Source organism: Salvelinus alpinus, unplaced genomic scaffold (genome assembly GCF_045679555.1).
Source record: "Salvelinus alpinus unplaced genomic scaffold, SLU_Salpinus.1 scaffold_171, whole genome shotgun sequence".
In the NCBI taxonomy this organism is placed as follows: Eukaryota; Metazoa; Chordata; class Actinopteri; order Salmoniformes; family Salmonidae; genus Salvelinus; species Salvelinus alpinus.
In genome coordinates, this window is record NW_027256112.1 from 4,681 (window position 1) to 32,558 (window position 27,878).

Below are 27,878 nucleotides of genomic sequence, written 5' to 3' on the forward strand. Positions count from 1 at the left end.
AGTAAAAACCGTCTAACCAATTACAAAGCGCTGATGGAACGCCAATCGCAGTTGAGCCTCCCACTTCCGGACACCACGTAGGTAGTTAGCCAGACTTGACTCTGTAAGCAGAAGACAACACCCGCCATCTTGTCTGTCAGTCGAAGTTCCCACACTGCAGTGCGGTATTGTTGTTTGGGTTAAACATGGCGTCGGTGAGCTGTCCGTTACAGAGAACCTTCTCCCGCACCGCCACCAACTCGTCCCAGCACAACACCACCCCGGTACTCTGTCGGGAGCGGTTATGGGTGTTGTCGGTGCAGCGTTACGGGAGAGACCGAGGCTTCAGTCTGTATTTCCCCCAGAACATCAGCTCCTCAGACAGCCTCTACGACGCTACTCTGACAGATGGGGACTGCAGGTGGGTGGGTGTGACTGGATAGTGTTGAGGGTAGACTAGCAGGGTAAACAACGGAGAGGTAGGCTGCTACAGTAGCGCAACGTTAGTGGATGGTGTAGATAGCTAGTATTGTAGAGCAGCGCTGGTAAGGGACGGGTCGAAATGTAATAAACATTTTGTATTGTATATGTCTCTTTCCATTCATCTAATGACTGCTGCACAGTGTGGATGCTGAAATTATGTTTAGGATGAATGTACGCCGGTAGCCTACAGGAGATTTTTGAAGTAGGCTAATCAGATTAAAACAGTTTGACGGGTTGTGTTTATGCCACATATAAGGCAATACATTTTAAAAGTTAAATTACAAATATGTGACCAACTGGCTCGATTCGGTCTTATGTAGAAAAAATAATGAAATTGTGTTTGTTTTTGGAAATTGTGTTTGTTTTTTACTGTGTCCCTGACAGGTTACTGTCTGTCTGACTGGACTAGGTTACTGTGTGTCTGACTGGACTAGGTTACTGTGTGTCTGACTGGACTAGGTTACTGTGTGTCTGACTGGACTAGGTTACTGTCTGTCTGACTGGACTAGGTTACTGTCTGTCTGACTGGACTAGGTTACTGTCTGTCTGACTGGACTAGGTTACTGTCTGTCTGACTGGACTAGGTTACTGTGTGTCTGACTGGACTAGGTTACTGTGTGTCTGACTGGACTAGGTTACTGTGTGTCTGACTGGACTAGGTTACTGTGTGTCTGACTGGACTAGGTTACTGTGTGTCTGACTGGACTAGGTTACTGTGTGTCTGACTGGACTAGGTTACTGTCTGTCTGACCGGACTAGGTTACTGTCTGTCTGACTGGACTAGGTTACTGTGTGTCTGACTGGACTAGGTTACTGTGTGTCTGACTGGACTAGGTTACTGTGTGTCTGACTGGACTAGGTTACTGTGTGTCTGACCGGACTAGGTTACTGTGTGTCTGACTGGACTAGGTTACTGTGTGTCCCTGACTGGACTAGGTTACTGTGTGTCTGACTGGACTAGGTTACTGTGTGTCTGACTGGACTAGGTTACTGTGTGTCTGACTGGACTAGGTTACTGTGTGTCTGACTGGACTAGGTTACTGTGTGTCTGACTGGACTAGGTTACTGTGTGTCTGACTGGACTAGGTTACTGTGTGTCTGACTGGACTAGGTTACTGTGTGTCTGACTGGACTAGGTTACTGTGTGTCTGACTGGACTAGGTTACTGTGTGTCTGACTGGACTAGGTTACTGTGTGTCTGACTGGACTAGGTTACTGTGTGTCTGACCGGACTAGGTTACTGTGTGTCTGACTGGACTAGGTTACTGTGTGTCTGACTGGACTAGGTTACTGTGTGTCTGACCGGACTAGGTTACTGTGTGTCTGACTGGACTAGGTTACTGTGTGTCTGACCGGACTAGGTTACTGTGTGTCTGACTGGACTAGGTTACTGTGTGTCTGACCGGACTAGGTTACTGTGTGTCTGACTGGACTAGGTTACTGTGTGTCTGACCGGACTAGGTTACTGTGTGTCTGACTGGACTAGGTTACTGTGTGTCTGACTGGACTAGGTTACTGTCTGTCTGACTGGACTAGGTTACTGTGTGTCCCTGACTGGACTAGGTTACTGTGTGTCTGACTGGACTAGGTTACTGTGTGTCTGACTGGACTAGGTTACTGTGTGTCTGACTGGACTAGGTTACTGTGTGTCTGACCGGACTAGGTTACTGTGTGTCTGACTGGACTAGGTTACTGTGTGTCTGACTGGACTAGGTTACTGTGTGTCTGACTGGACTAGGTTACTGTGTGTCTGACTGGACTAGGTTACTGTGTGTCTGACTGGACTAGGTTACTGTGTGTCTGACCGGACTAGGTTACTGTGTGTCTGACTGGACTAGGTTACTGTGTGTCTGACTGGACTAGGTTACTGTGTGTCTGACTGGACTAGGTTACTGTGTGTCTGACCGGACTAGGTTACTGTGTGTCTGACCGGACTAGGTTACTGTGTGTCTGACTGGACTAGGTTACTGTCTGTCTGACTGGACTAGGTTACTGTGTGTCCCTGACTGGACTAGGTTACTGTGTGTCCCTGACTGGACTAGGTTACTGTGTGTCTGACCGGACTAGGTTACTGTGTGTCTGACCGGACTAGGTTACTGTCTGTCTGACCGGACTAGGTTACTGTCTGTCTGACCGGACTAGGTTACTGTGTGTCTGACCGGACTAGGTTACTGTCTGTCTGACTGGACTAGGTTACTGTCTGTCTGACTGGACTAGGTTACTGTCTGTCTGACTGGACTAGGTTACTGTGTGTCTGACCGGACTAGGTTACTGTGTGTCTGACTGGACTAGGTTACTGTGTGTCTGACTGGACTAGGTTACTGTGTGTCCCTGACTGGACTAGGTTACTGTCTGTCTGACTGGACTAGGTTACTGTGTGTCTGACTGGACTAGGTTACTGTGTGTCCCTGACTGGACTAGGTTACTGTGTGTCCCTGACTGGACTAGGTTACTGTGTGTCTGACTGGACTAGGTTACTGTGTGTCTGACTGGACTAGGTTACTGTGTGTCTGACCGGACTAGGTTACTGTGTGTCTGACTGGACTAGGTTACTGTGTGTCTGACTGGACTAGGTTACTGTGTGTCTGACTGGACTGGGTTACTGTGTGTCTGACTGGACTAGGTTACTGTGTGTCTGACTGGACTAGGTTACTGTGTCCCTGACTGGACTAGGTTACTGTGTGTCTGACTGGACTAGGTTACTGTCTGTCTGACCGGACTAGGTTACTGTCTGTCTGACCGGACTAGGTTACTGTCTGTCTGACTGGACTAGGTTACTGTCTGTCTGACTGGACTAGGTTACTGTGTGTCTGACTGGACTAGGTTACTGTGTGTCTGACTGGGCTAGGTTACTGTGTGTCCCTGACTGGACTAGGTTACTGTCTGTCTGACTGGACTAGGTTACTGTGTGTCTGACCGGACTAGGTTACTGTCTGTCTGACTGGACTAGGTTACTGTGTGTCTGACCGGACTAGGTTACTGTGTGTCTGACCGGACTAGGTTACTGTCTGTCTGACTGGACTAGGTTACTGTGTGTCCCTGACTGGACTAGGTTACTGTCTGTCTGACTGGACTAGGTTACTGTGTGTCTGACCGGACTAGGTTACTGTCTGTCTGACCGGACTAGGTTACTGTGTGTCTGACTGGACTAGGTTACTGTGTGTCTGACTGGACTAGGTTACTGTGTGTCTGACCGGACTAGGTTACTGTGTGTCTGACCGGACTAGGTTACTGTGTGTCTGACTGGACTAGGTTACTGTGTCCCTGACTGGACTAGGTTACTGTGTGTCTGACTGGACTAGGTTACTGTGTGTCTGACTGGACTAGGTTACTGTGTGTCTGACTGGACTAGGTTACTGTGTGTCTGACTGGACTAGGTTACTGTGTGTCTGACTGGACTAGGTTACTGTGTGTCTGACTGGACTAGGTTACTGTCTGTCTGACCGGACTAGGTTACTGTCTGTCTGACTGGACTAGGTTACTGTCTGTCCCTGACTGGACTAGGTTACTGTGTGTCCCTGACTGGACTAGGTTACTGTGTGTCTGACCGGACTAGGTTACTGTGTGTCTGACCGGACTAGGTTACTGTGTGTCTGACTGGACTAGGTTACTGTGTCCCTGACTGGACTAGGTTACTGTCTGTCTGACTGGACTAGGTTACTGTGTGTCTGACTGGACTAGGTTACTGTGTGTCTGACTGGACTAGGTTACTGTGTGTCTGACTGGACTAGGTTACTGTGTGTCTGACTGGACTAGGTTACTGTCTGTCTGACCGGACTAGGTTACTGTCTGTCTGACTGGACTAGGTTACTGTGTGTCTGACTGGACTAGGTTACTGTGTGTCTGACTGGACTAGGTTACTGTGTGTCTGACTGGACTAGGTTACTGTGTGTCTGACCGGACTAGGTTACTGTGTGTCTGACTGGACTAGGTTACTGTGTGTCCCTGACTGGACTAGGTTACTGTGTGTCTGACTGGACTAGGTTACTGTGTGTCTGACTGGACTAGGTTACTGTGTGTCTGACTGGACTAGGTTACTGTGTGTCTGACTGGACTAGGTTACTGTGTGTCTGACTGGACTAGGTTACTGTGTGTCTGACTGGACTAGGTTACTGTGTGTCTGACTGGACTAGGTTACTGTGTGTCTGACTGGACTAGGTTACTGTGTGTCTGACTGGACTAGGTTACTCTGTGTCTGACTGGACTAGGTTACTGTGTGTCTGACCGGACTAGGTTACTGTGTGTCTGACCGGACTAGGTTACTGTGTGTCTGACCGGACTAGGTTACTGTGTGTCTGACCGGACTAGGTTACTGTGTGTCTGACCGGACTAGGTTACCGTGTGTCTGACCGGACTAGGTTACTGTGTGTCTGACTGGACTAGGTTACTGTGTGTCTGACCGGACTAGGTTACTGTGTGTCTGACTGGACTAGGTTACTGTGTGTCTGACCGGACTAGGTTACTGTGTGTCTGACCGGACTAGGTTACTGTGTGTCTGACTGGACTAGGTTACTGTCTGTCTGACTGGACTAGGTTACTGTGTGTGTCTGACTGGACTAGGTTACTGTGTGTCTGACTGGACTAGGTTACTGTGTGTCTGACTGGACTAGGTTACTGTGTGTCTGACTGGACTAGGTTACTGTGTGTCTGACCGGACTAGGTTACTGTGTGTCTGACCGGACTAGGTTACTGTGTGTCTGACTGGACTAGGTTACTGTGTGTCTGACTGGACTAGGTTACTGTGTGTCTGACTGGACTAGGTTACTGTGTGTCTGACTGGACTAGGTTACTGTGTGTCTGACTGGACTAGGTTACTGTGTGTCTGACTGGACTAGGTTACTGTGTGTCTGACTGGACTAGGTTACTGTGTGTCTGACCGGACTAGGTTACTGTGTGTCTGACCGGACTAGGTTACTGTGTGTCTGACCGGACTAGGTTACTGTGTGTCTGACTGGACTAGGTTACTGTCTGTCTGACTGGACTAGGTTACTGTGTGTCCCTGACTGGACTAGGTTACTGTGTGTCCCTGACTGGACTAGGTTACTGTGTGTCTGACCGGACTAGGTTACTGTGTGTCTGACCGGACTAGGTTACTGTCTGTCTGACTGGACTAGGTTACTGTCTGTCTGACTGGACTAGGTTACTGTGTGTCTGACCGGACTAGGTTACTGTCTGTCTGACTGGACTAGGTTACTGTGTCCCTGACTGGACTAGGTTACTGTCTGTCTGACTGGACTAGGTTACTGTGTGTCTGACCGGACTAGGTTACTGTGTGTCTGACTGGACTAGGTTACTGTGTGTCTGACTGGACTAGGTTACTGTGTGTCCCTGACTGGACTAGGTTACTGTCTGTCTGACTGGACTAGGTTACTGTCTGTCTGACTGGACTAGGTTACTGTCTGTCTGACTGGACTAGGTTACTGTGTGTCTGACTGGACTAGGTTACTGTGTGTCCCTGACTGGACTAGGTTACTGTGTGTCTGACTGGACTAGGTTACTGTGTGTCTGACCGGACTAGGTTACTGTGTGTCTGACTGGACTAGGTTACTGTGTGTCTGACTGGACTAGGTTACTGTGTGTCTGACTGGACTGGGTTACTGTGTGTCTGACTGGACTAGGTTACTGTGTGTCTGACTGGACTAGGTTACTGTGTGTCTGACTGGACTAGGTTACTGTGTCCCTGACTGGACTAGGTTACTGTCTGTCTGACCGGACTAGGTTACTGTCTGTCTGACCGGACTAGGTTACTGTCTGTCTGACTGGACTAGGTTACTGTGTGTCTGACTGGACTAGGTTACTGTGTGTCTGACTGGGCTAGGTTACTGTGTGTCCCTGACTGGACTAGGTTACTGTCTGTCTGACTGGACTAGGTTACTGTGTGTCTGACCGGACTAGGTTACTGTCTGTCTGACTGGACTAGGTTACTGTGTGTCTGACCGGACTAGGTTACTGTGTGTCTGACCGGACTAGGTTACTGTCTGTCTGACTGGACTAGGTTACTGTGTGTCCCTGACTGGACTAGGTTACTGTCTGTCTGACTGGACTAGGTTACTGTGTGTCTGACCGGACTAGGTTACTGTCTGTCTGACTGGACTAGGTTACTGTGTGTCTGACTGGACTAGGTTACTGTCTGTCTGACTGGACTAGGTTACTGTGTGTCTGACCGGACTAGGTTACTGTGTGTCTGACCGGACTAGGTTACTGTGTGTCTGACTGGACTAGGTTACTGTGTGTCTGACTGGACTAGGTTACTGTGTGTCTGACTGGACTAGGTTACTGTGTGTCTGACTGGACTAGGTTACTGTGTGTCTGACTGGACTAGGTTACTGTGTGTCTGACCGGACTAGGTTACTGTGTGTCTGACCGGACTAGGTTACTGTGTGTCTGACTGGACTAGGTTACTGTGTGTCTGACTGGACTAGGTTACTGTGTGTCTGACTGGACTAGGTTACTGTGTGTCTGACTGGACTAGGTTACTGTGTGTCTGACCGGACTAGGTTACTGTCTGTCTGACTGGACTAGGTTACTGTGTGTCTGACCGGACTAGGTTACTGTGTGTCTGACTGGACTAGGTTACTGTGTGTCTGACTGGACTAGGTTACTGTGTCCCTGACTGGACTAGGTTACTGTGTGTCTGACTGGACTAGGTTACTGTGTGTCTGACTGGACTAGGTTACTGTGTGTCTGACTGGACAAGGTTACTGTGTGTCTGACTGGACTAGGTTACTGTGTGTCTGACCGGACTAGGTTACTGTGTGTCTGACTGGACTAGGTTACTGTGTGTCTGACTGGACTAGGTTACTGTGTGTCTGACCGGACTAGGTTACTGTGTGTCTGACTGGACTAGGTTACTGTGTGTCTGACCGGACTAGGTTACTGTGTGTCTGACTGGACTAGGTTACTGTGTGTCTGACTGGACTAGGTTACTGTGTGTCTGACTGGACTAGGTTACTGTGTGTCTGACCGGACTAGGTTACTGTGTGTCTGACTGGACTAGGTTACTGTGTGTCTGACTGGACTAGGTTACTGTCTGTCTGACTGGACTAGGTTACTGTGTATCCCTGACTGGACTAGGTTACTGTGTGTCTGACTGGACTAGGTTACTGTGTGTCTGACTGGACTAGGTTACTGTGTGTCTGACTGGACTAGGTTACTGTGTGTCTGACTGGACTAGGTTACTGTGTGTCTGACCGGACTAGGTTACTGTGTGTCTGACTGGACTAGGTTACTGTGTGTCTGACTGGACTAGGTTACTGTGTGTCTGACTGGACTAGGTTACTGTGTGTCTGACTGGACTAGGTTACTGTGTGTCTGACTGGACTAGGTTACTGTGTGTCTGACCGGACTAGGTTACTGTGTGTCTGACTGGACTAGGTTACTGTGTGTCTGACTGGACTAGGTTACTGTGTGTCTGACTGGACTAGGTTACTGTGTGTCTGACCGGACTAGGTTACTGTGTGTCTGACCGGACTAGGTTACTGTGTGTCTGACCGGACTAGGTTACTGTGTGTCTGACTGGACTAGGTTACTGTGTGTCTGACTGGACTAGGTTACTGTCTGTCTGACTGGACTAGGTTACTGTGTGTCCCTGACTGGACTAGGTTACTGTGTGTCCCTGACTGGACTAGGTTACTGTGTGTCTGACCGGACTAGGTTACTGTGTGTCTGACCGGACTAGGTTACTGTCTGTCTGACTGGACTAGGTTACTGTCTGTCTGACTGGACTAGGTTACTGTGTGTCTGACCGGACTAGGTTACTGTCTGTCTGACTGGACTAGGTTACTGTGTCCCTGACTGGACTAGGTTACTGTGTGTCTGACCGGACTAGGTTACTGTGTGTCTGACCGGACTAGGTTACTGTGTGTCTGACTGGACTAGGTTACTGTGTGTCTGACTGGACTAGGTTACTGTGTGTCCCTGACTGGACTAGGTTACTGTCTGTCTGACTGGACTAGGTTACTGTGTGTCTGACTGGACTAGGTTACTGTGTGTCCCTGACTGGACTAGGTTACTGTGTGTCCCTGACTGGACTAGGTTACTGTGTGTCTGACTGGACTAGGTTACTGTGTGTCTGACCGGACTAGGTTACTGTGTGTCTGACTGGACTAGGTTACTGTGTGTCTGACTGGACTAGGTTACTGTGTGTCTGACTGGACTGGGTTACTGTGTGTCTGACTGGACTAGGTTACTGTGTGTCTGACTGGACTAGGTTACTGTGTCCCTGACTGGACTAGGTTACTGTGTGTCTGACTGGACTAGGTTACTGTCTGTCTGACCGGACTAGGTTACTGTCTGTCTGACCGGACTAGGTTACTGTCTGTCTGACTGGACTAGGTTACTGTGTGTCTGACTGGACTAGGTTACTGTGTGTCTGACTGGGCTAGGTTACTGTGTGTCCCTGACTGGACTAGGTTACTGTCTGTCTGACTGGACTAGGTTACTGTGTGTCTGACCGGACTAGGTTACTGTCTGTCTGACTGGACTAGGTTACTGTGTGTCTGACCGGACTAGGTTACTGTGTGTCTGACCGGACTAGGTTACTGTCTGTCTGACTGGACTAGGTTACTGTGTGTCCCTGACTGGACTAGGTTACTGTCTGTCTGACTGGACTAGGTTACTGTGTGTCTGACCGGACTAGGTTACTGTCTGTCTGACTGGACTAGGTTACTGTGTGTCTGACTGGACTAGGTTACTGTCTGTCTGACTGGACTAGGTTACTGTGTGTCTGACTGGACTAGGTTACTGTGTGTCTGACCGGACTAGGTTACTGTGTGTCTGACCGGACTAGGTTACTGTGTATCTGACTGGACTAGGTTACTGTGTCCCTGACTGGACTAGGTTACTGTGTGTCTGACTGGACTAGGTTACTGTGTGTCTGACTGGACTAGGTTACTGTGTGTCTGACTGGACTAGGTTACTGTGTGTCTGACCGGACTAGGTTACTGTGTGTCTGACCGGACTAGGTTACTGTGTGTCTGACTGGACTAGGTTACTGTGTCCCTGACTGGACTAGGTTACTGTCTGTCTGACTGGACTAGGTTACTGTGTGTCTGACTGGACTAGGTTACTGTGTGTCTGACTGGACTAGGTTACTGTGTGTCTGACTGGACTAGGTTACTGTGTGTCTGACTGGACTAGGTTACTGTCTGTCTGACCGGACTAGGTTACTGTCTGTCTGACTGGACTAGGTTACTGTGTGTCTGACTGGACTAGGTTACTGTGTGTCTGACTGGACTAGGTTACTGTGTGTCTGACTGGACTAGGTTACTGTGTGTCTGACCGGACTAGGTTACTGTGTGTCTGACTGGACTAGGTTACTGTGTGTCCCTGACTGGACTAGGTTACTGTGTGTCTGACTGGACTAGGTTACTGTGTGTCTGACTGGACTAGGTTACTGTGTGTCTGACTGGACTAGGTTACTGTGTGTCTGACTGGACTAGGTTACTGTGTGTCTGACTGGACTAGGTTACTGTGTGTCTGACTGGACTAGGTTACTGTGTGTCTGACTGGACTAGGTTACTGTGTGTCTGACTGGACTAGGTTACTGTGTGTCTGACCGGACTAGGTTACTGTGTGTCTGACTGGACTAGGTTACTGTGTGTCTGACTGGACTAGGTTACTGTGTGTCTGACCGGACTAGGTTACTGTGTGTCTGACTGGACTAGGTTACTGTGTGTCTGACCGGACTAGGTTACTGTGTGTCTGACTGGACTAGGTTACTGTGTGTCTGACCGGACTAGGTTACTGTGTGTCTGACTGGACTAGGTTACTGTGTGTCTGACCGGACTAGGTTACTGTGTGTCTGACTGGACTAGGTTACTGTGTGTCTGACTGGACTAGGTTACTGTCTATCTGACTGGACTAGGTTACTGTGTGTCCCTGACTGGACTAGGTTACTGTGTGTCTGACTGGACTAGGTTACTGTGTGTCTGACTGGACTAGGTTACTGTGTGTCTGACTGGACTAGGTTACTGTGTGTCTGACTGGACTAGGTTACTGTGTGTCTGACCGGACTAGGTTACTGTGTGTCTGACTGGACTAGGTTACTGTGTGTCTGACTGGACTAGGTTACTGTGTGTCTGACTGGACTAGGTTACTGTGTGTCTGACTGGACTAGGTTACTGTGTGTCTGACTGGACTAGGTTACTGTGTGTCTGACCGGACTAGGTTACTGTGTGTCTGACTGGACTAGGTTACTGTGTGTCTGACTGGACTAGGTTACTGTGTGTCTGACTGGACTAGGTTACTGTGTGTCTGACCGGACTAGGTTACTGTGTGTCTGACCGGACTAGGTTACTGTGTGTCTGACCGGACTAGGTTACTGTGTGTCTGACTGGACTAGGTTACTGTCTGTCTGACTGGACTAGGTTACTGTGTGTCCCTGACTGGACTAGGTTACTGTGTGTCCCTGACTGGACTAGGTTACTGTGTGTCTGACCGGACTAGGTTACTGTGTGTCTGACCGGACTAGGTTACTGTCTGTCTGACTGGACTAGGTTACTGTCTGTCTGACTGGACTAGGTTACTGTGTGTCTGACCGGACTAGGTTACTGTCTGTCTGACTGGACTAGGTTACTGTGTCCCTGACTGGACTAGGTTACTGTCTGTCTGACTGGACTAGGTTACTGTGTGTCTGACCGGACTAGGTTACTGTGTGTCTGACTGGACTAGGTTACTGTGTGTCTGACTGGACTAGGTTACTGTGTGTCCCTGACTGGACTAGGTTACTGTCTGTCTGACTGGACTAGGTTACTGTGTGTCTGACTGGACTAGGTTACTGTGTGTCCCTGACTGGACTAGGTTACTGTGTGTCCCTGACTGGACTAGGTTACTGTGTGTCTGACTGGACTAGGTTACTGTGTGTCTGACCGGACTAGGTTACTGTGTGTCTGACTGGACTAGGTTACTGTGTGTCTGACTGGACTAGGTTACTGTGTGTCTGACTGGACTGGGTTACTGTGTGTCTGACTGGACTAGGTTACTGTGTGTCTGACTGGACTAGGTTACTGTGTCCCTGACTGGACTAGGTTACTGTGTGTCTGACTGGACTAGGTTACTGTCTGTCTGACCGGACTAGGTTACTGTCTGTCTGACCGGACTAGGTTACTGTCTGTCTGACTGGACTAGGTTACTGTGTGTCTGACTGGACTAGGTTACTGTGTGTCTGACTGGGCTAGGTTACTGTGTGTCCCTGACTGGACTAGGTTACTGTCTGTCTGACTGGACTAGGTTACTGTGTGTCTGACCGGACTAGGTTACTGTCTGTCTGACTGGACTAGGTTACTGTGTGTCTGACCGGACTAGGTTACTGTGTGTCTGACCGGACTAGGTTACTGTCTGTCTGACTGGACTAGGTTACTGTGTGTCCCTGACTGGACTAGGTTACTGTCTGTCTGACTGGACTAGGTTACTGTCTGTCTGACTGGACTAGGTTACTGTGTGTCTGACCGGACTAGGTTACTGTCTGTCTGACTGGACTAGGTTACTGTGTGTCTGACTGGACTAGGTTACTGTCTGTCTGACTGGACTAGGTTACTGTGTGTCTGACTGGACTAGGTTACTGTGTGTCTGACCGGACTAGGTTACTGTGTGTCTGACCGGACTAGGTTACTGTGTGTCTGACTGGACTAGGTTACTGTGTCCTTGACTGGACTAGGTTACTGTGTGTCTGACTGGACTAGGTTACTGTGTGTCTGACTGGACTAGGTTACTGTGTGTCTGACTGGACTAGGTTACTGTGTGTCTGACCGGACTAGGTTACTGTGTGTCTGACCGGACTAGGTTACTGTGTGTCTGACTGGACTAGGTTACTGTGTCCCTGACTGGACTAGGTTACTGTGTGTCTGACTGGACTAGGTTACTGTGTGTCTGACTGGACTAGGTTACTGTGTGTCTGACTGGACTAGGTTACTGTGTGTCTGACTGGACTAGGTTACTGTGTGTCTGACCGGACTAGGTTACTGTGTGTCTGACTGGACTAGGTTACTGTGTGTCTGACCGGACTAGGTTACTGTGTGTCTGACCGGACTAGGTTACTGTGTGTCTGACTGGACTAGGTTACTGTGTGTCTGACTGGACTAGGTTACTGTGTGTCTGACTGGACTAGGTTACTGTGTGTCTGACCGGACTAGGTTACTGTGTGTCTGACTGGACTAGGTTACTGTGTGTCTGACCGGACTAGGTTACTGTGTGTCTGACTGGACTAGGTTACTGTGTGTCTGACTGGACTAGGTTACTGTCTATCTGACTGGACTAGGTTACTGTGTGTCTGACTGGACTAGGTTACTGTGTGTCTGACTGGACTAGGTTACTGTGTGTCTGACTGGACTAGGTTACTGTGTGTCTGACCGGACTAGGTTACTGTGTGTCTGACTGGACTAGGTTACTGTGTGTCTGACTGGACTAGGTTACTGTGTGTCTGACCGGACTAGGTTACTGTGTGTCTGACTGGACTAGGTTACTGTGTGTCTGACCGGACTAGGTTACTGTGTGTCTGACTGGACTAGGTTACTGTGTGTCTGACCGGACTAGGTTACTGTGTGTCTGACTGGACTAGGTTACTGTGTGTCTGACCGGACTAGGTTACTGTGTGTCTGACTGGACTAGGTTACTGTGTGTCTGACTGGACTAGGTTACTGTCTATCTGACTGGACTAGGTTACTGTGTGTCCCTGACTGGACTAGGTTACTGTGTGTCTGACTGGACTAGGTTACTGTGTGTCTGACTGGACTAGGTTACTGTGTGTCTGACTGGACTAGGTTACTGTGTGTCTGACTGGACTAGGTTACTGTGTGTCTGACCGGACTAGGTTACTGTGTGTCTGACTGGACTAGGTTACTGTGTGTCTGACTGGACTAGGTTACTGTGTGTCTGACTGGACTAGGTTACTGTGTGTCTGACTGGACTAGGTTACTGTGTGTCTGACTGGACTAGGTTACTGTGTGTCTGACCGGACTAGGTTACTGTGTGTCTGACTGGACTAGGTTACTGTGTGTCTGACTGGACTAGGTTACTGTGTGTCTGACTGGACTAGGTTACTGTGTGTCTGACCGGACTAGGTTACTGTGTGTCTGACCGGACTAGGTTACTGTGTGTCTGACCGGACTAGGTTACTGTGTGTCTGACTGGACTAGGTTACTGTCTGTCTGACTGGACTAGGTTACTGTGTGTCCCTGACTGGACTAGGTTACTGTGTGTCCCTGACTGGACTAGGTTACTGTGTGTCTGACCGGACTAGGTTACTGTGTGTCTGACCGGACTAGGTTACTGTCTGTCTGACTGGACTAGGTTACTGTCTGTCTGACTGGACTAGGTTACTGTGTGTCTGACCGGACTAGGTTACTGTCTGTCTGACTGGACTAGGTTACTGTGTCCCTGACTGGACTAGGTTACTGTCTGTCTGACTGGACTAGGTTACTGTGTGTCTGACCGGACTAGGTTACTGTGTGTCTGACTGGACTAGGTTACTGTGTGTCTGACTGGACTAGGTTACTGTGTGTCCCTGACTGGACTAGGTTACTGTCTGTCTGACTGGACTAGGTTACTGTGTGTCTGACTGGACTAGGTTACTGTGTGTCCCTGACTGGACTAGGTTACTGTGTGTCCCTGACTGGACTAGGTTACTGTGTGTCTGACTGGACTAGGTTACTGTGTGTCTGACCGGACTAGGTTACTGTGTGTCTGACTGGACTAGGTTACTGTGTGTCTGACTGGACTAGGTTACTGTGTGTCTGACTGGACTGGGTTACTGTGTGTCTGACTGGACTAGGTTACTGTGTGTCTGACTGGACTAGGTTACTGTGTCCCTGACTGGACTAGGTTACTGTGTGTCTGACTGGACTAGGTTACTGTCTGTCTGACCGGACTAGGTTACTGTCTGTCTGACCGGACTAGGTTACTGTCTGTCTGACTGGACTAGGTTACTGTGTGTCTGACTGGACTAGGTTACTGTGTGTCTGACTGGGCTAGGTTACTGTGTGTCCCTGACTGGACTAGGTTACTGTCTGTCTGACTGGACTAGGTTACTGTGTGTCTGACCGGACTAGGTTACTGTCTGTCTGACTGGACTAGGTTACTGTGTGTCTGACCGGACTAGGTTACTGTGTGTCTGACCGGACTAGGTTACTGTCTGTCTGACTGGACTAGGTTACTGTGTGTCCCTGACTGGACTAGGTTACTGTCTGTCTGACTGGACTAGGTTACTGTCTGTCTGACTGGACTAGGTTACTGTGTGTCTGACCGGACTAGGTTACTGTCTGTCTGACTGGACTAGGTTACTGTGTGTCTGACTGGACTAGGTTACTGTCTGTCTGACTGGACTAGGTTACTGTGTGTCTGACTGGACTAGGTTACTGTGTGTCTGACCGGACTAGGTTACTGTGTGTCTGACCGGACTAGGTTACTGTGTGTCTGACTGGACTAGGTTACTGTGTCCTTGACTGGACTAGGTTACTGTGTGTCTGACTGGACTAGGTTACTGTGTGTCTGACTGGACTAGGTTACTGTGTGTCTGACTGGACTAGGTTACTGTGTGTCTGACCGGACTAGGTTACTGTGTGTCTGACCGGACTAGGTTACTGTGTGTCTGACTGGACTAGGTTACTGTGTCCCTGACTGGACTAGGTTACTGTGTGTCTGACTGGACTAGGTTACTGTGTGTCTGACTGGACTAGGTTACTGTGTGTCTGACTGGACTAGGTTACTGTGTGTCTGACTGGACTAGGTTACTGTGTGTCTGACCGGACTAGGTTACTGTGTGTCTGACCGGACTAGGTTACTGTGTGTCCCTGACTGGACTAGGTTACTGTGTGTCTGACTGGACTAGGTTACTGTGTGTCTGACCGGACTAGGTTACTGTGTGTCTGACCGGACTAGGTTACTGTGTGTCTGACTGGACTAGGTTACTGTGTCCCTGACTGGACTAGGTTACTGTGTGTCTGACTGGACTAGGTTACTGTGTGTCTGACTGGACTAGGTTACTGTGTGTCTGACTGGACTAGGTTACTGTGTGTCTGACTGGACTAGGTTACTGTGTGTCTGACCGGACTAGGTTACTGTGTGTCTGACTGGACTAGGTTACTGTGTGTCTGACCGGACTAGGTTACTGTGTGTCTGACCGGACTAGGTTACTGTGTGTCTGACCGGACTAGGTTACTGTGTGTCCCTGACTGGACTAGGTTACTGTGTGTCTGACTGGACTAGGTTACTGTGTGTCTGACCGGACTAGGTTACTGTGTGTCTGACCGGACTAGGTTACTGTGTGTCTGACCGGACTAGGTTACTGTGTGTCTGACCGGACTAGGTTACTGTGTGTCCCTGACTGGACTAGGTTACTGTGTGTCCCTGACTGGACTAGGTTACTGTGTGTCTGACTGGACTAGGTTACTGTGTGTCTGACTGGACTAGGTTACTGTGTGTCTGACTGGACTAGGTTACTGTGTGTCTGACTGGACTAGGTTACTGTGTGTCTGACCGGACTAGGTTACTGTGTGTCTGACTGGACTAGGTTACTGTGTGTCTGACTGGACTAGGTTACTGTGTGTCTGACTGGACTAGGTTACTGTCTGTCTGACTGGACTAGGTTACTGTCTGTCTGACTGGACTAGGTTACTGTGTGTCTGACTGGACTAGGTTACTGTGTGTCTGACTGGACTAGGTTACTGTGTGTCTGACTGGACTAGGTTACTGTGTGTCTGACTGGACTAGGTTACTGTGTGTCTGACTGGACTAGGTTACTGTGTGTCTGACTGGACTAGGTTACTGTGTGTGTCTGACCGGACTAGGTTACTGTGTGTGTCTGACCGGACTAGGTTACTGTCTGTCTGACCGGACTAGGTTACTGTGTGTCTCACTGGACTAGGTTACTGTCTGTCTGACCGGACTAGGTTACTGTGTGTCTGACCGGACTAGGTTACTGTGTGTCTGACCGGACTAGGTTACTGTGTCTGACTGGACTAGGTTACTGTGTGTCTGACTGGACTAGGTTACTGTGTGTCTGACCGGACTAGGTTACTGTGTGTCTGACCGGACTAGGTTACTGTCTGTCTGACTGGACTAGGTTACTGTCTGTCTGACTGGACTAGGTTACTGTCTGTCTGACTGGACTAGGTTACTGTGTGTCTGACTGGACTAGGTTACTGTGTGTCTGACTGGACTAGGTTACTGTGTGTCTGACTGGACTAGGTTACTGTCTGTCTGACTGGACTAGGTTACTGTCTGTCTGACTGGACTAGGTTACTGTGTGTCTGACTGGACTAGGTTACTGTGTGTCTGACTGGACTAGGTTACTGTGTGTCTGACTGGACTAGGTTACTGTGTGTCTGACTGGACTAGGTTACTGTGTGTCTGACTGGACTAGGTTACTGTGTGTCTGACTGGACTAGGTTACTGTGTGTCTGACTGGACTAGGTTACTGTGTGTCTGACTGGACTAGGTTACTGTGTGTCTGACTGGACTAGGTTACTGTGTGTCTGACCGGACTAGGTTACTGTCTGTCTGACCGGACTAGGTTACTGTGTGTCTCACTGGACTAGGTTACTGTGTGTCTGACCGGACTAGGTTACTGTGTGTCTGACCGGACTAGGTTACTGTGTGTCTGACCGGACTAGGTTACTGTGTGTCTGACTGGACTAGGTTACTGTGTGTCTGACTGGACTAGGTTACTGTGTGTCTGACTGGACTAGGTTACTGTGTGTCTGACTGGACTAGGTTACTGTGTGTGACTGGACTAGGTTACTGTCTGTCTGACCGGACTAGGTTACTGTGTGTCTGACTGGACTAGGTTACTGTGTGTCTGACTGGACTAGGTTACTGTGTGTCTGACTGGACTAGGTTACTGTGTGTCTGACCGTACTAGGTTACTGTCTGTCTGACCGGACTAGGTTACTGTGTGTCCCTGACTGGACTAGGTTACTGTCTGTCCCTGACTGGACTAGGTTACTGTGTGTCTGACCGGACTAGGTTACTGTGTGTCTGACCGGACTAGGTTACTGTCTGTCTCACTGGACTAGGTTACTGTCTGTCTGACCGGACTAGGTTACTGTGTGTCTGACCGGACTAGGTTACTGTCTGTCTGACCGTACTAGGTTACTGTCTGTCTGACCGGACTAGGTTACTGTGTGTCCCTGACTGGACTAGGTTACTGTGTGTCTGACTGGACTAGGTTACTGTGTGTCTGACTGGACTAGGTTACTGTCTGTCTGACTGGACTAGGTTACTGTCTGTCTGACCGTACTAGGTTACTGTCTGTCTGACCGGACTAGGTTACTGTGTGTCCCTGACTGGACTAGGTTACTGTGTGTCTGACTGGACTAGGTTACTGTGTGTCTGACTGGACTAGGTTACTGTCTGTCTGACCGGACTAGGTTACTGTGTGTCTGACCGGACTAGGTTACTGTGTGTCTGACCGGACTAGGTTACTGTGTGTCTGACTGGACTAGGTTACTGTGTGTCTGACTGGACTAGGTTACTGTCTGTCTGACCGGACTAGGTTACTGTCTGTCTGACTGGACTAGGTTACTGTCTGTCTGACTGGACTAGGTTACTGTGTGTCTGACTGGACTAGGTTACTGTCTGTCTGACTGGACTAGGTTACTGTGTGTCTGACCGGACTAGGTTACTGTGTGTCTGACTGGACTAGGTTACTGTGTGTCTGACTGGACTAGGTTACTGTGTGTCTGACTGGACTAGGTTACTGTCTGTCTGACTGGACTAGGTTACTGTCTGTCTGACTGGACTAGGTTACTGTGTGTCTGACTGGACTAGGTTACTGTGTGTCTGACTGGACTAGGTTACTGTCTGTCTGACTGGACTAGGTTACTGTGTGTCTGACCGGACTAGGTTACTGTGTGTCTGACTGGACTAGGTTACTGTGTGTCTGACTGGACTAGGTTACTGTCTGTCTGACCGTACTAGGTTACTGTCTGTCTGACCGGACTAGGTTACTGTCTGTCTGACCGGACTAGGTTACTGTGTGTCCCTGACTGGACTAGGTTACTGTCTGTCTGACTTGACTAGGTTACTGTGTGTCTGACTGGACTAGGTTACTGTCTGTCTGACTGGACTAGGTTACTGTGTGTCTGACCGGACTAGGTTACTGTGTGTCTGACCGGACTAGGTTACTGTGTGTCTGACCGTACTAGGTTACTGTCTGTCTGACCGTACTAGGTTACTGTCTGTCTGACCGGACTATGTTACTGTCTGTCTGACCGTACTAGGTTACTGTCTGTCTGACCGGACTAGGTTACTGTGTGTCCCTGACTGGACTAGGTTACTGTCTGTCTGACCGTACTAGGTTACTGTCTGTCTGACCGGACTAGGTTACTGTCTGTCTGACCGGACTAGGTTACTGTGTGTCTGACTGGACTAGGTTACTGTGTGTCTGACTGGACTAGGTTACTGTCTGTCTGACCGTACTAGGTTACTGTCTGTCTGACCGGACTAGGTTACTGTCTGTCTGACCGGACTAGGTTACTGTGTGTCCCTGACTGGACTAGGTTACTGTCTGTCTGACTGGACTAGGTTACTGTGTGTCTGACTGGACTAGGTTACTGTCTGTCTGACTGGACTAGGTTACTGTGTGTCTGACCGGACTAGGTTACTGTGTGTCTGACCGGACTAGGTTACTGTGTGTCTGACCGTACTAGGTTACTGTCTGTCTGACCGTACTAGGTTACTGTCTGTCTGACCGGACTAGGTTACTGTCTGTCTGACCGTACTAGGTTACTGTCTGTCTGACCGGACTAGGTTACTGTGTGTCCCTGACTGGACTAGGTTACTGTCTGTCTGACCGTACTAGGTTACTGTCTGTCTGACCGGACTAGGTTACTGTCTGTCTGACCGTACTAGGTTACTGTCTGTCTGACCGGACTAGGTTACTGTGTGTCCCTGACTGGACTAGGTTACTGTCTGTCTGACCGTACTAGGTTACAGAATGCCTACAATGGTCTGGACAGTGTTCAGTGTGTGTTGTGGAATGGAGATGTGAATTCCAGAGAGATTAATATTCAACATGTAGCTTTCTAGTCTTTGTTTCTAATAGAATTGGCAGGAAGGTTTGATGAAAAAGCAAATGGATTTGGAGGAGCATCAACACATCTGCGTCCAGGCTGCTGGCTAGCTGCAGTTTTTATTGTAGTTAGCCCAGCTAGCTAGCTGCAGTTGTTATTGTAGTTAGCCCAGCTGGCTAGCTGCAGTTGTTATTGTAGTTAGCCCAGCTGGCTAGCTGCAGTTGATATTGTAGTTAGCCCAGCTAGCTAGCTGCAGTTTTTATTGTAGTTAGCCCAGCTGGCTAGCTGCAGTTGTTATTGTAGTTAGCCCAGCTGGCTAGCTGCAGTTGTTATTGTAGTTAGCCCAGCTGGCTAGCTGCAGTTGATATTGTAGTTAGCCCAGCTGGCTAGCTGCAGTTGTTATTGTAGTTAGCCCAGCTGGCTAGCTGCAGTTGTTATTGTAGTTAGCCCAGCTGGCTAGCTGCAGTTGATATTGTAGTTAGCCCAGCTGGCTAGCTGCAGTTTTTATTGTAGTTAGCCCAGCTGGCTAGCTGCAGTTGTTATTGTAGTTAGCCCAGCTGGCTAGCTGCAGTTGATATTGTAGTTAGCCCAGCTGGCTAGCTGCAGTTGTTATTGTAGTTAGCCCAGCTGGCTAGCTGCAGTTGTTATTGTAGTTAGCCCACCTAGCTAGCTGCAGTTTTTATTGTAGTTAGCCCAGCTGGCTAGCTGCAGTTGTTATTGTAGTTAGCCCAGCTGGCTAGCTGCAGGTGTTATTGTAGTTAGCCCAGCTAGCTAGCTGCAGTTTTTATTGTAGTTAGCCCAGCTGGCTAGCTGCAGTTGTTATTGTAGTTAGCCCAGCTGGCTAGCTGCAGTTGTTATTGTAGTTAGCCCAGCTGGCTAGCTGCAGTTGTTATTGTAGTTAGCCCAGCTGGCTAGCTGCAGTTGTTATTGTAGTTAGCCCAGCTGGCTAGCTGCAGTTTTTATTGTAGTTAGCCCAGCTGGCTAGCTGCAGTTGTTATTGTAGTTAGCCCAGCTGGCTAACTACAGTTTTTATTGTAGTTAGCCCAGCTGGCTAGCTGCAGTTGTTATTGTAGTTAGCCCAGCTGGCTAGCTGCAGTTGTTATTGTAGTTAGCCCAGCTGGCTAGCTGCAGTTGTTATTGTAGTTAGCCCAGCTAGCTAGCTGCAGTTGTTATTGTAGTTAGCCCAGCTAGCTAGCTGCAGTTTTTATTGTAGTTAGCCCAGCTAGCTAGCTTATTAAATTCTCCGGGCACTGTATACTGTGTTCCTCCTCACCCTGTCTCTCCGTCTTCAGGCTGCGTGTGACCCTTGACCCCAGCCTCAACCGTCTGGTGGAGAGGAACGTGTTCCGGTGTGGCGCTGAGCTACGACATGTTACCTTTTCACCCGGGGAGTCTGTAGGGGAGGAGGAGGAGTGGGGAGGAGGGAGGACTTACAGGCTGGTGAGTGTGGAGGTGGCTGGGGATGGAGGAGGGGAAGGCGGGATGGAGGGGCTGACTCCCGGGGTGGAGCTGGAGAGACTGCCATGGTACGGAGCCCAACCAGACCCAGAGAGAGACCCAGGATCCCATCCAGCAGACCCAGCCCTAATCCCAGGCCCAGTCCACCTAGAGAGGGCCCAGGCCCCCAGCTTGCTGCCCCTCAGGGCCAGGAGGAGCTGCTATCTGCCCCTCTGGAACAACCAGGACTACAGTGGACCAGCCTGGAGGGAGACCCCCAACTCAGAGGACTCAGAGAACTCAGAGGACTCGGACCCGGATGTAGAGGGTGCGTAGTAGTTTTAGGACAGAGCAGGAGTGTGTTCTCTCTCCAGGTGTGTGTGTGTGTGTGTGTGTGTGTGTGTGTTGTCTCTCTCCAGGTGTGTATTGTCTCTCTCCAGGTGTGTGTGTATTGTCTCTCTCCAGGTGTGTGTTGTCTCTCTCCAGGTGTGTGTTGTCTCTCTCCAGGTGTGTATTGTCTCTCTCCAGGTGTGTGTTGTCTCTCTCCAGGTGTGTGTGTGTTGTCTCTCTCCAGGTGTGTGTGTGTTGTCTCTCTCCAGGTGTGTGTGTGTTGTCTCTCTCCAGGTGTGTATTGTCTCTCTCCAGGTGTGTGTGTGTTGTCTCTCTCCAGGTGTGTATTGTCTCTCTCCAGGTGTGTATTGTCTCTCTCCAGGTGTGTATTGTCTCTCTCCAGGTGTGTATTGTCTCTCTCCAGGTGTGTATTGTCTCTCTCCAGGTGTGTATTGTCTCTCTCCAGGTGTGTGTTGTCTCTCTCCAGGTGTGTGTTGTCTCTCTCCAGGTGTGTATTGTCTCTCTCCAGGTGTGTATTGTCTCTCTCCAGGTGTGTATTGTCTCTCTCCAGGTGTGTATTGTCTCTCTCCAGGTGTGTATTGTCTCTCTCCATGTGTGTGTTGTCTCTCTCCAGGTGTGTGTTGTCTCTCTCCAGGTGTGTATTGTCTCTCTCCAGGTGTGTATTGTCTCTCTCCAGGTGTGTGTTGTCTCTCTCCAGGTGTGTGTTGTCTCTCTCCAGGTGTGTGTTGTCTCTCTCCAGGTGTGTGTTGTCTCTCTCCAGGTGTGTGTTGTCTCTCTCCAGGTGTGTGTTGTCTCTCTCCAGGTGTGTGTTGTCTCTCTCCAGGTGTGTGTTGTCTCTCTCCAGGTGTGTGTTGTCTCTCTCCAGGTGTGTCTTGTCTCTCTCCAGGTGTGTCTTGTCTCTCTCCAGGTGTGTCTTGTCTCTCTCCAGGTGTGTCTTGTCTCTCTCCAGGTGTGTGTTGTCTCTCTCCAGGTGTGTGTTGTCTCTCTCCAGGTGTGTGTTGTCTCTCTCCAGGTGTGTGTTGTCTCTCTCCAGGTGTGTATTGTCTCTCTCCAGGTGTGTCTTGTCTCTCTCCAGGTGTGTATTGTCTCTCTCCAGGTGTGTATTGTCTCTCTCCAGGTGTGTGTGTGTTGTCTCTCTCCAGGTGTGTGTGTGTTGTCTCTCTCCAGGTGTGTGTGTGTTGTCTCTCTCCAGGTGTGTGTGTGTTGTCTCTCTCCAGGTGTGTGTGTGTTGTCTCTCTCCAGGTGTGTGTGTGTTGTCTCTCTCCAGGTGTGTGTGTGTTGTCTCTCTCCAGGTGTGTAGTGTCTCTCTCCAGGTGTGTATTGTCTCTCTCCAGGTGTGTGTTGTCTCTCTCCAGGTGTGTGTGTGTGTGTTGTCTCTCTCCAGGTGTGTGTGTGTGTGTTGTCTCTCTCCAGGTGTGTGTGTGTGTGTTGTCTCTCTCCAGGTGTGTGTGTGTGTGTTGTCTCTCTCCATATTAGAGGTCGACCGATTATGATTTTTCAATGCCGATACCGATTATTGGAGGACAAAATATTATTTATTTTTTTAAAATTTATATATATATATCACACACACACATTTTTGTAATAATGACAATTGCAACAATACTGAATGAACAATGAACACTTTTATTTTAACTTAATATAATACATAAATACACACACACACACAGCTCTGAAGTGACAATGATACTGAAGAGTCTGCTTAGGAGACAAATACTCTCAACTGTTTGAATAAAAATAGAGTTTAAGTTACCTGTGATGAATGTTGAAAACAAAAACTGTCATTTCTATATGCAGGAAATCCTATTTTAATAATGGGCATGGTAAGAATTGACAACCAAAGTGCGAGTTATAATTCCCATGACACCTTTTAGCAAAATCTGAAAAGCGGTTCCTTCATTTATTCCATAGGATATTTTTAGATTCACTTAAAATAAGGTCTGTGTTTCGTGTAGGCTTACACCACCTTGCCAATTTTATAACTGTGTAGATATCCATAGGACAAGGTAACTCTGATCAATATTGGCTAAATATAAACGAAGATAAAAAAAATTGTAGAGTGGATTTATGAAAATATGTTGACAAACGTTACCTTATCCTAGTGAGATTTACACGGGTATCAAAACGTCGAGGCGGTTTAAGCCTGCACGAAACATAGACCTTATTTGAAGTAGATCAAGACATTCTCTATGGAAGACATGAACGGTAAAATAACGAAGGAACCCCTTTCAAGTTCAGCCGCAAGTTTTTACAGGAATTATATCGTCGACTATTTCTCTCTAAACCATATACCTTTGACTAATCCGGAAACTATCACCTCGAAAACAAAAAGTTTATTCCGTTCCGTATTCTAACGGGTGGCATCCATGAGTCTAAATATTCCTGTTACATTGCACAACCTTCAATGTTATGTCATAATTACGTAAAATTCTGGCAAATTAGTTCGCAAAGAGCCAGGCGGCCCAAACTGTTGCATATACCCTGACTCTGCGTGCAATGAACGCAAGAGAAATGACACAATTTCACCTGGTTAATATTGCCTGCTAACCTGGATTTCTTTTAGCTAAATATGCAGGTTTAAAAATATATACTTGTGTATTGATTTTAAGAAAGGCATTGATGTTTATGGTTAAGTACACATTGGAGCAATGACAGTCATTGATTGATTGTTTTTTATAAGATAAGTTTAATGCTAGCTAGCAACTTACCTTAGCTTACTGCATTCGCTAACAGGCAGGGTCCTCGTGGAGTGCAATATAATCAATGCAAGATTGGATCCCCCGAGCTGACAAGGTTAAAAATCTGTCGTTCTGCCTCGCCGTCATTGAAAATAAGAATGTGTTCTTAACTGACTTGCCTAGTTAAATAAAGAATAAATAAAGGTGTAAACAAACAAACAAAAAAAAAAAAACGGCAAATCGGCGCCCAAAAATACCGATTTCCGATTGTTATGAAAACTTGAAATCGTCCCAGATTAATCGGCCATTCCGATGTGTATGTGTTGTCTCTCTCCAGGTGTGTATTGTCTCCTACCATTCCGATGTGTATGTGTTGTCTCTCTCCAGGTGCTCGGGCTACAGTGACGCTAGCTGAACTGCAGGAGGACTTCCTGTCCCGTAAGGGCGGTGCCACAGTGTGGAGGGGTGTGGCCAGGGGTGTGCTGGTGGTGCGAGTTCTAAACAAGTCCAGAGTGATGTATTATGGGAAATCAGACAGCAATTGTGAATGCCCTTATAAGGTTAGTACACACACCATACACGCATATATATATACATGCATACACATATACAGTACCAGTCAAAAGTTCGGACACACCTACTCATTCAAGGGTTTTTCTTTATATGTACTATTTTCTACATTGTAGAATAATAGTGAAGACATCAAAACTATGAAATAACATATATGGAATCATGTAGTAACCAAAAAATCCAAAACATGTGTTGAACAAATCAAAATGTATTTTATATTTGAGATTCTTCAAAGTAGCCACCTTTTTCCTTGATGACAGCTTTGCACACTCTTGGCATTCTCTCAACCAACTTCATGAGGTAGTCACCTGGAATGCCTTTCAATAAACAGGTGTGCCTTCTTAAAAGTTAATTTGTGGAATTTCTTTCCTTCTTCATACTTTTGAGCCAATCGGTTGTGTTGTGACAAGGTAGGGGTGGTATACAGAAGATAGCCCTATTTGGTAAAAGACCAAGTCCATATTACGGCAAGAACAGCTCAAATAAGCAAAGAGAAACGACAGTCCATCATTACTTTAAGACATGAAGGTCAGTCAATCCGGAAAATGTCAAGTGTAGTCGCAAAAAGCGCTGTGATGAAATTGTCTCATGAGGATCGCCACAGGAAAGGAAGACCCAGAGTTACCTCTGCTGCAGAGGATGAGTTCATTAGAGTTACCAGCATCAGAAATTGCAGCCCCAATAAATGCTTCACAGAGTTCAAGTAACAGACACATCTCAACATCAACTGTTCAGAGGAGACTGCATGAATCAGGCCTTCATGGTCGAATTGCTGCAAAGAAACCACTACTAAAGGACACCAATAAGAAGAAGAGACTTGCTTGGGCCAAGAAACACGAACAATGCACATTAGACCAGTGGAAATCTGTCCTTTGGTCTGATGAGTCCAAATGTGCGATTTTTGGTTCCAACCGCCGTGTCTTTGGGAGACTCAGAGTAGGTGAACAGATGATCTCCGTTTGTGTGGATCCCACCGTGAAGCATGGAGGAGGAGGAGGAGGAGGTGTTATGGTGCTTTGCTGGTGACACTGTCTGTGATTTTATTCAAGGCACAGTTAACCAGCAATGGCTACCACAGCATTCTGCAGGGATACGCCATCCCATCTGGTTTGCACTTAGTGGGACTATCATTTGTTTTTCAACAGGACAATGACCAAACACACCTCCAGGCTGTGTAAGAGCTATTTGACCAAGAAGGAGAGTGATGGAGTGCTGCATTAAATGACCTGGCCTACACAATCACCTGACCTCAAATAAATTTACTTAATAAATGTATCACTAGTCACTTTAATAATGTTTATATACCCTACATTACTCATCTCATATGTATAAACTGTACTCTATACCATCTACTGAATCTTGCCTATGCCGTTCTGTACCATCACTCATTCATATATCTTTATGTACATATTCTTTATCCCTTTACACTTGCATGTATTAGGTAGTTTTTGTGAAATTGTTAGATAACTTATTAGATATTACTGCACGGTCGGAACTAGAAGCACAAGCATTTCGCTACACTCACATTAACATCTGCTAACCATGTGTATGTGACCAATAACATCTGCTAACCATGTGACCAATAACATCTGCTAACCATGTGACCATTAACATCTGCTAACCATGTGACCAATAACATCTGCTAACCATGTGACCATTAACATCTGCTAACCATGTGACCAATAACATCTGCTAACCATGTGACCATTAACATCTGCTAACCATGTGTATGTGACCAATAAAATTGGATTTGATTTGACCTCAACCCAATTAGATGGTTTGGGATGAGTCGGACCGCAGAGGGAAGAAAAAGCAGCCAAGAAGTGCTCAGCATATGTGGGAATTATTTCAAGTCTGTTGGAAAAGCATTCCAGGTGAAACTGGTTGAGAGAATGCCAAGTGTGCAAGGCTGTCATCATGGCAAAGAGTGGCTACTTTGAAGAATCTCAAATATAAAATACATTTGTTTAACACTTTTTTGGTTACTACATGATTCCATATGTGTTATTTCATAGTTTTGACGTCTTCACTATTATTCTACAATGTAGAAAATAGTAAAAATAAAGAAAAACCCTTAAATGAGTAGGTGTGTAAACTTTTGACTGGTACTGTATATTTAATAGTGCAGTTAGTTCCTAGGCCGTCATTGTAAATAAGAATTTGTTCTTAACTAACTTGACTGACTTGTCTAGTTAAATAATGGTAAAATAAATTAAAATGTGTAAAAACACACTGACTGAATATTCTCTCTCTGTCTGCTTTTCTCCCCTCCTCTTCCTCTCTTTCCTCAGGCGGTGTTGGAGGTGTGTGACGTGTCGGGGTGTGTTTGTGTGTGTGTGTTGTGGAACAGTGTGTGTGTGTCGTGGTATGGCAGACTGAGACCAGGTCAGGTATTGAGAACGAGAGGCTTCAGAGTCAAGGAGAGCTACGACAAGAGAGACCACCAACATATAGGTAAGACTAGAGACCACCGACATATAGGTAACACTAGAGACCACCGACATATAGGTAACACTAGAGACCACCAACACTAGAGACCACCGACATATAGGTAACACTAGAGACCACCGACATATAGGAAACACTAGAGACCACCAACACTAGAGACCACCAACACTCGAGACCACCGACATATAGGTAACACTAGAGACCACCAACACTAGAGACCACCGACATATAGGTAACACTAGAGACCACCAACACTAGAGACCACCGACATATAGGAAACACTAGAGACCACCAACACTAGAGACCACCAACACTCGAGACCACCGACATATAGGTAACACTAGAGACCACCGACACTAGAGACCACCGACAAATAGGTAACACTAGAGACCACCGACATATAGGTAACACTAGAGACCACCAACACTAGAGACCTCCGACATATAGGTAACACTAGAGACCACCAACACTAGAGACCACCGACATATAGGTAACACTAGAGACCACCAACATATAGGTAACACTAGAGACCTCCGACATATAGGTAACACTAGAGACCACCAACACTAGAGACCACCGACATATAGGTAACACTAGAGACCACCAACACTAGAGACCACCGACATATAGGTAACACTAGAGACCTCCGACATATAGGAAACACTAGAGACCACCGACATATAGGTAACACTAGAGACCACCAACACTAGAGACCACCGACATATAGGTAACACTAGAGACCACCAACACTAGAGACCACCGACATATAGGTAACACTAGAGACCTCCAACATATAGGAAACACTAGAGACCACCGACATATAGGTAACACTAGAGACCACCGACATATAGGTAAGACTAGAGACCACCGACACTAGAGACCACCGACATATAGGTAAGACTAGAGACCACCGACATATAGGTAA

At 47.8% G+C, this 27,878-nt stretch overlaps 1 protein-coding gene across 1 annotated transcript; it reads left to right on the forward strand.

Moving 5' to 3' along the window:
* Positions 1-26,959, forward strand: LOC139567293 (RPA-related protein RADX-like; the record flags this gene model as incomplete). The annotated part of the gene is made up of 4 exons (XM_071388715.1): positions 1-400; positions 20,762-21,234; positions 24,323-24,495; positions 26,797-26,959. Coding segments are annotated over exons 1-4 (1,024 nt in total), but the record flags the coding sequence as incomplete, so codon positions are not given.
* Positions 26,960-27,878: the final 919 nt, after the last annotated feature.